The 9,091-nt window shown below is 40.8% G+C and overlaps 1 protein-coding gene across 2 annotated transcripts; it reads right to left on the bottom strand.

The window, feature by feature from the left end:
* Positions 1 to 1,669: 1,669 nt before the first annotated feature.
* On the bottom strand, positions 1,670 to 3,353 carry LOC148027018 (uncharacterized). 2 transcript variants are annotated; one of them, XM_087690559.1, is made up of 3 exons: positions 2,746 to 3,353; positions 2,266 to 2,374; positions 1,670 to 2,156 (listed from the first exon to the last, which is right to left on the bottom strand). In XM_087690559.1, exons 1-3 carry the CDS (start codon positions 2,836 to 2,838, stop codon positions 2,122 to 2,124), a joined length of 237 nt encoding a protein of 78 aa, XP_087546685.1. In that variant the 5' UTR covers positions 2,839 to 3,353; the 3' UTR covers positions 1,670 to 2,121. The 2 variants fall into 2 exon arrangements, with proteins under 2 accessions (XP_087546685.1, XP_087546684.1); XM_087690558.1 differs by having other exon boundaries at positions 1,697 to 2,374; positions 2,746 to 3,326.
* Between the last annotated feature and the right edge of the window lie 5,738 nt (positions 3,354 to 9,091).

Genomic DNA, 9,091 nt, shown 5'->3' with positions numbered 1-9,091 from the left:
TACCTACTCCTAGAGAGGTAGGTTACTATCGAGGCCATAACCGAGCAGCCACATGGCTTCACTTCTATGAGGAGGGTCTCATCTCACTGAGGACCAATACAACCGGGCTATGACGAATCGACAGCCATAGGAGGTATGTTTTTTTCACTTTCGTATTAAAAGTATAGCTAATTATAACTTTTTCTCCACCATGTCTATGTAAGCAACCTTGATCTTCTATGTGTGTAGGCGAACCCGGATGTGGAGCATAGCGAGGAGGGGGATAGCGATGCTAGTAGCCATGGTGGTGCTAGCGAAGATGTTTCTTCTTCAGATTCGTAGAGGAGCATCATACCTCTTCTATGGCCCTATTTTCTTGTATATGTATTATCCATCTTTGAGCCTACTACTTGCGGCCACGCTTTAGGTCGCAAGCACTTAAACTCCCCATGTAAATGCTTTTGATCTATAATGAATACATGGACTTTTATTTTCAATTCTCGTGCTTTTAGATCCATTGTCTTTTTCCCAAATGCACAATCTGATGTATGGGAGGGGAAAAAAAAAACCAGAGTATGCTCTCTGGCTTTTTTTCCCCAGTTCTGTTTTGCGCGTCTATCCGCGCGTCTAAATTGCAGTAAACTCGCGTTTATAGGCGCGTCTAAAATGTAGAGTATACGCGCTCATACACGCGCTAGATAATTCAAATTTAAAAACGAAATTAAATATTTTTTTTAAAAAAAGAGATTTTTTATTTTCCGTTCGCGTCTATGAGTGCTTGTAAAAGCACGTCTACGGGCGTGTCTATATGCCCGTCTAATTTTCCAGATAGACGTGCTGGTAGACACACAAAATAAATTAAATAAATAAAAATTTTAGTTTTTTTATGCACTTGTATTCACGAGTGTATATGTGCGTCTGTTGCGTATCTATTTTTTCGTGTAAATTCCTTTATACATGCGATTATAGACGCGAAGCTATAGACGTACAAATAGACGGATGGATAGACGGGCCCGTAAGATTTTCTCTATATTCAAAAATCGTGTCTAAAAGTACGTCTAAGAGGCCTTTTTGTTGTAGTGGTTGTTAAAGGAATGAGCTAGATTGGATTGTTGATCATGAAATATTTGGGCAATGGATTGAAATTCTTTCTTAGCATCATGGGCATAAGAGATAACTTCATGAAGAGAAGCATAGTTAAGAGAACTCAATTTAGATTGAATTCTAGAGTGAAGACCATCTTCGTACTTGAATTATAGTATGGTCTCAAGAACTTCCTCAAGCATGCACAACAGTAAAAGCGTTTCTCAAAATCTTTTCGTGTAGATAGACACATTATCACCTTCTTTCCAAGATGGATTAGACCAATTATGCCTTGGTTGAGGATGAAACTAGGACAAAAGAAAGTATTCATTAAGTTTTTCTTAAAATTTTGTCCACATCTTCAAGCGGTTGGTGCTATGGCGTAAGATGTTTCACTAAAACAAACCTTTATGCATCAAATAATTGGTTATCCAATTGATTTTATCCTTCTCAAGGAAAATTTCATTGTTGAAGTAATTCTCCATCTAATTTGGAAAACCGAAAAGACTCGCAGCTTATTTTTGGTCCTTGATTTATTATGCATTGAATACACCCTTTAGAATAATTTGAGCAATATGATCATCTTCTGTCTTGAGCCATTGAATTTTGTCGATGTCATGCGCTTGAAGCTCTCTCATACTTAATAATATATAGCAGGATTGTCATCCTAACATGTTCATAGAGTATTCACACAAGTTTGATTATTCCGAATAGAGAGAATCCTCTAAGGAGTTACATAAAAACCACTCAAAAGATGCGTTGCCTTTTTTACTACTCTTTATTCTTGTCAACAACTTTGCAAGGTCACGCGGAGCATATGATCCGTCGCCTTTTTTTACTACTCTTTACTCTTGTGAACGACTTTGCAAGGATGATAAGAGCTTATTTATTGATATCGGTGATTGGAGACCATGCTTGTAAGTATCATGATATCCTTTTTGTGCAAAACAAACATACGCATGAGATCGTGCTCACGATGTCAGTGTCTGAAATATACATACGGGAGTTAAACACACCATCGGAGGATTCCGTCAATGTTGGCGATGCAGTCGTTAAGGTCTACCCTTGTTTGGAGGAGCGTACCGCTGGTGCTCCTGCAGTTGGCAAATAGAGTGCTTTCGCCATTTAGGCCAATATTCGAGCAGCTTGCTGCAAAGTTGGAGCCGGGGCATGCAAGTCGGCCATTAATATTGCCTACTTTACCGTTTAGATCGATTAACGTTCTCACCACGTCCCCATTCCCGGCCACACAAATGGCTCTGAGCGTGGTCCCTGTCACGCCTTCATTGGAGCAGGATGCAACGTAGTTACACTGCAAGAAGGTTGGGAAGGGAAACGTCAGTGAAAAGTTACCAGCTACATATGAAAAACGTATGCTCTTCATTTCTAGCTATATATGAAAAACATATGCTCTTACTTTCTTTTCCGTGCACTGTAATAAGTAGTTTACTGGCGGGCATAGAGTACTATGCTGCGAGATGATTAAGCAATCATGATCTGCCAGGATATATGCAGCCCGTCAAAGGGACTGTAAATGCATACTACACACAAATTGTTTCTAGTTTTCGAATAATCTCGCAGCTAGAGGGGTTTGTGGTTCCTATAAGTACACGCACAATCTTGGCAGTAGAGTGTAATGCAGCCAATGTAATTAGCTTTAACAGTTACAGAAGAAAGACTCACGGAGTCACGCGCGCCTGCAGCCAGGCCGCAGAGGAGCACAAGCAGCAGGAGCTGACCGAAGTTAGCATGAGTAATGCACTTGAAGGCAGACATGGGCGCAAAGCTGCGAGTACGACAACAACAACAACAATGCAATGGAGAATATCCACCGCCGAAGGCAATATATCCTTGCTTTTATGATAGACCGTGGCAAGATGAGCGCTCATTTTCGAAGTGTAGTGGGGGGAGGGAAACCCCCCTGCCCCACTCCCACAGTGCCGCACTCTGTGGAGTAGGGGTAGCACTCTTTTTAAACTGTTTAAAAACCGTTAACCCTTGCAAATTACTGGGTGCTATCGCCGTGCTGCAACAGGGTTAAGGGTATCGATTGGTGGATCGGAGAAGATAGGCGCCAATCGCAGAGTTAAAGAGGTCCTTTCAAAGCTCTCCACAATTAGCCACGCCTCTCCAAAGCTCTCCATAAAATGTCAGAAAGACGTAGGTGGTAGCTGCTCTCGACGTTCGCATTGCTTGAACTTGCCAATGTCAAAAAAGCGTTAGAGTGAAAGCTGCAGCCTGTTGGTGGCCTTTGGTCGAAGTTACCTCTTCAGAGAAAGTTCTGCCCCGAGGTGGAAGAGGTTCACTGTGACCCAAACTCCACCTTCCGGGAAAAAAGCCATAAAGAAGAAAAGAAAGGGTAAAGTTATCCTTATCGAAGCGCCCTCTTGCAGCTTTCATGGTTGTTATAGTACCACTGTTCACGAATAACAAAATTTGAAGATCAAATTGCATTTGTTTGCAATTCACTTTACAATAAGACTGTTTACATTGAACCTCTGTTTTTTTCTGTGAACACTGATTCCCGAAGATCCAGCCCTCTGTTTTCTTCTGTAAATATGAATATGATGATTGATCATTGTGTTATGTACAATGAGACTGTTTACATTGAACCTCTGTTTTTTTCTGTGAACACTGATTCCCGAAGATCCAGCCCTCTGTTTTCTTCTGTAAATATGAATATGATGATTGATCATTGTGTTATGTACACATATATGTATATGATATTCAGCTGCAAAGCGGTAATTCTGCTTGTAATTATAAAGGCGGAGGTGGATAAATATGGATTAGAATCGAATACGCTTTTTGTGTTATGCCATTCTGCACGGCCTCTCAACACCGTGTCATCAGGATAGGATAGATATCGAGCTGCTCTGAGTGGGCCGCCCGTCGGTGACCCGCTTTGACACTCATGGATTCATCTTCACGCAAACTTTCTTTCACTTCTTCGATTCTTCCTTCCACATGTCTAAATCCTTTGTTTTTTCCGCGTTTAAATTCTCCTCAATTGTTCTCTCTCTCTCTCTCTCTCTCTCTCTCTCTCTCTATATATATATATATATATATATATATAGTTGTGGACCAACTGATGTGGCGTCCAATGGATCACCATGTAGCGTACATCTACTCACACACAACAACCGAGTGGTTGTAATTACTTAACATTCAATTCATCATGAACCTTCTTGAAAGTGACGAAGACGGGGTTAGGTCTAAGTCAATTTTGGGTTGTATATATATATACATATATATATATATAGTTGCGGACCAACTAATGTGGCATCCAATTGATCACCATGTAGCATACATCTACTCACACACAACAATTGAGTGATTGTAGTTACCTAATATTCAATTCATCATGAACCTTCTTGAAACTAATGAAGACGGGGCTAGCCCTAAGTCTATTTTGGGTTGCTCTCTAAGCTGTGTATTTGTGTACACTACATTGGTGGACATTACTACAAGGATATAGGGCATAGAGACGGGCAATTGTGATGCATATCAGCAGCGTCATTATTGCGACGCAAATAGCGATAGTACCTAGAGAAAAAAAAGGCAGGCGAAACCTGAGCACAACATTTTGCTACAAAGAGTTTGAGAGAGAGCGAAAGAGATTGTACCTTTGGGAGAGGAAGAGAGATAATGAGAGCTTCTCATTGCCATCGTTGCCACCGTCGGTATTTACGAAGAAGAGAAGGAAGAGCACGAAGGAAGAAGAGGGGTTGTCGCGAAGATGAGACAAAGAATCCATCCTTGGACCTTTGCGGTGAGTACATTGCTCCCTCTTGGTTTGTTCTTGTTCTTTTTTCTTTTCTTTTGTTTGTTTTTGTTGAGAATAAGGTGCATTGAGGGAGAAAGAGACGAAATGAGAGAGGGAGAAGAAGAAAGAAAAAGGAAGAGAGAACAAGAGAAAGAGGAAATAAACATGAAACATAATAAAGAAAGAGAGAAAGAGAAAGAGAGAGAGAGGAGAATGAATGAGAAAACACGAGGGGGTGGAGGGACACAAAGAGAGGGTTTATTCTGGTTTTTTCTTATTCTTTTTTGTTTGTTTTTCTTGAGGATGATGTGCATCGAGGGAGAAAGAGAGAAAATGAGAGAGGGAGAAAAAGAAAGGAAAAGGAAGAGAGAATGAAAAAGAGAGAAAGAATAAACATGAAAGATAACAAAGAACGAGAGAAAGATAACAAGAGAAGAGATCCCTTCTCAAGTAAATTAAGAAAGAAAAAGAGAATGAGAACAAAAACCAATTGTTAGTTATAATGTACAGAAAATAGAAAATGATGACGGTTGTGATGTTCAAGATCATGAGATGTATCTTAATCAGCATGTCTTGTGTGCTTTCTCTTAATGTAAGTTGGCAATCAGACGAAAGTGTTGCTTGTCTATAAAACACCTACGACGCTTCGGCGAGTTTCAATCGAAGATCATTAATTAGGCAATCTCAGACTTTGAGAAAATGGTAAGAAAAGTGTGTATCAATCATGCATTATATTTGCAAACTAATTGAATATCATATACGAAAACATTAAATGTGGTTGTAAAATTTATACAAGGAAGTGACGTCTCATTCCAAGGAGGAATGCACATATTATGGCCATTTCGAAGAGCTCGTGGGCATGTGATGGATGGAGTACCTAAGCCAATCCACCACTTGAAAGGCACTACCAAGTCTATACTATCAATATTAGAGGAGACATGCAGCCTTTCAGACTTTCCTACAATCTTGGAGCTTGAGATAGAGGCAACGATTAATGCATTGATACCATGGATATTGAGACATTAATCCGCTCAAAGAGAAAGTGTCTATACCATTGTATAATGGATGCTGAGTGTCTCGCCTAAAGATGCTACTTGCACTCCTTAGTGTGCAAGCAAAATACGGATGGAGTGATGCGAGTATGATTGAGTTGTTCAGGTACCTTCTACGTACACTTCATTGATTTTTTTTCGGTACCATTATAAAAAACAATTGTGTTTTTTCAAGGTATTTTATGATTTCTTTTTAGGTTGCTAAAGTATCATATATTACCACTTGCAAATACCATGTCTAAGTCTCGTGATGATGTGCAACATGTTTTACGAAAGCTTGGCATGGATTACAACAGCATCCATGTATGTGTCAATGATTGCATGTTGTTTCGAGGAGAGTATGTGATTATGGAGATATGTCCAAAGTGTGGTACTCGTAGGTATCGATAGGACTTGCAAAGGCAAACCATCCCTCTTAGAAACTTTTCACTTATCCCCCATATACATCACATGTTTTATACAACACACATGTGGAGCTTGACAATGTGGCAAGCACACAATAGATTCACAGATGGAGTCCAACAAATATCAGTGGATTCATGAGTATGGAGCCACATTGACTCTACCTTTCCTAGATTTGTACGAGAGCCAAGGAATATTCGGCTTAGTCTTACTATGGATGGTGTCAATCCATTCGGTCTTTGCTCAACTTGTTATAGTGTGTGGCATGTAGTCCTTGTTAACTACAACATCCCACCATGGCTTTCTACGAAGAAAGGAAACCTAATCCTTAGCTTGCTCATTCCCCGCTATTACGAAGTGAAGAATATGGATGTCTATCTCTATCCATTTGTCAATGAGCTTAAGATTTTGTGGGAGGAGGGGATCGTCATGGAAGATATAAGCAAGTGCGATGGTCCACGATCCACCTGAAGGGGATGCAATGGCAGTGGAGAAGGAGAAGAGGAAGATGCAGGAGAGAAGAGCACACAAAATGTAGGTGTTGTCCAACTAAACTGACAGCCTTATTGCACTATCATATTATATATGAATAAATAATGGGCGGTCATAGTGTACACGGGCAGGCAAAGAGGCCTTTTACCCCAACAACCTCCCACTAAAAGGCGAATGTGCCTGGGGAGTGAAAACGAAGAAAAGAAAAGAAAGATAAGGTGAAGAATCATGACATCTCACCCAATGCCCAATCAGAAAGCGAGCTGTGCAAGAAGTGTCAAGAACCTTTGTAGAAGAAGAGTCAAGCATCCCCGAGTCCATAACATCTAGGAGATAAGTGATCCCACAGCTCCATACCACAGAGCAATCCAAGAATGCTTCTCATGAAGCAACCATAACTCATTAGTGTACGACTATAAAGTCTAAGAGTCGTGCATAGCATGTGTGGCGTATACAAGACAGCGGAGAGTAGTCGAACTCTCCAAAGTCAATCACATTGAAAGAGAGCCAACATCTTGGATACTCGTTCAACGGGGTCCCAGGACTACATGTGGCCTCAGCGAAGCAGAAGAGTGACATATGGCTAGCTGTCAAGCTTGCAAAACTACAAGAAAATGGCTCTCATGAGCTTGCAAGGGGTCTAGCAACTAACTATCAACATCCTGACCCTAACTACTATGCATAGCTATGTCATGTGGGCCAATAAGTGCCTCATTTTTAGCATTAAAAACTTGTTGTAATGGCATTGTAGCTGCTGTAAAATCAGCCATAAAGCTTATTGAACACTCATCAAGAGGCCTGAGAGATGTCTGCATCTCATAGAAGACAGCATGACAGCTGCATATGACATGTTGGGCATCCAAATCCCATAATTTGTAGGCCTTAAAGTCACCATCTCTATAACCAAGAAGGATACATCTATGTGACATAGGCTCATGTGGCATACGTACAAATGCCTAGCAGCCAAACATCCTCAAGTAATCATAGGAGGATTGCATACCACTCCATGTCTCATATGGTATAATATGATCCAAGGTCAAGCATGGCGTCATGTTAACCAAACAGATTGCCATCATAAGGGCCTCAGCCCAAAAGCCATAAGACAACCCAATTGTGATAAGCATAGAAGCAACCTTTGCCTGTAAGGTTAGGCACATGCCATGAGCAATCCCATAATACCATGGGCACAAGAAATCAATGCCATACTACTGACAAGAGGTCAAAAAGCTCGGAGAGAGAGCATGAATCTCATAATCAATCTGCAAGCACATAGGCCTACTACCAGCAGAATCCATAAACCTGTCAAGCATAACTTCAGCATCCTCAATCTGCACCAATGGAAAATCCCAAACACGGTGGGCAGCATGATCAACAAAGGTCAGAAAGTAAGATGCTCCACCAAGTGATTCGGAAGGCATAGGTCCATATACTGCACAATGGACAAGATCTAGAGGAGCATGCCTCGTATGATTGCCATAAGCCAAGGGGGATCTACAAGGACCAAGAGTACAATCAAGGCAAGCATCAAGATCTGTAAGTGACATAGGAGATAGCAATCATGAGTCTGAACGAGACAAGATCTCCATCTCTCTGTGGTGCATATGGCCTAGGAGATAATGCCATAACAATGCATATAGTATCTGGATAATTGCAACCATAGAATCTCCCACATGAGAGACATGTACTAGGTAATGACAACTAACTCTAGAACCTCTGGCCAAAATCAAGCAACCACGACAGATCTTCCATGACCTATCATCCTGAAGAGAGACAGAGTAGATTGCATCATACAACTGACATACAAAACTCAAGCTCTTACTGAGCGTGGGAACATATAAAACATCCCTAAGCATAAGAGAAGTCCCATTAGGTAAAGCTAGGTGTATGTCCTCTATACCAAGAATAGCATAAGTCTGCTCAAGGCATAAAGAAATGCATCCATGAAACTCCTTGTAAGTAGATAACCATGCTCTATGTGGAGTAACATGACAAGATGCCATGGAATCCAATAGCGAATTTGAGGTGTAAGTCGTATCATTGAGCAAGAAAGTTGTGGGGAAACTAGATGGCAAGAGTACATACTCAATTGCATCATCATGGGTGACAACATGTACCTCACCACTAGTAACAGTGGTAACATCCATTGCATCTCCTGTACCTCTGACTCTTTGCTCATGTCGAGTCCATCTCTGTGTCTGCTGCTCTCTAATTTGTCTAAACCATTTTCTTTTAACATGTCCAAGCTTTCCACAATGGAAGCATACAACATCTGTAACTGAAGAACCTGTAGAATAAGATAAAAAGGAATCCAAGTCATCTT

Source organism: Lygodium microphyllum, chromosome 13 (genome assembly GCF_053477565.2).
Source record: "Lygodium microphyllum isolate KBCC chromosome 13, Lygodium_microphyllum_v1.1.10, whole genome shotgun sequence".
Lineage (NCBI taxonomy): Eukaryota > Viridiplantae > Streptophyta > Polypodiopsida > Schizaeales > Lygodiaceae > Lygodium > Lygodium microphyllum.
Note: the sequence above shows the minus strand (reverse complement) of the source record. Positions and strands in the feature narration are given on the sequence as shown.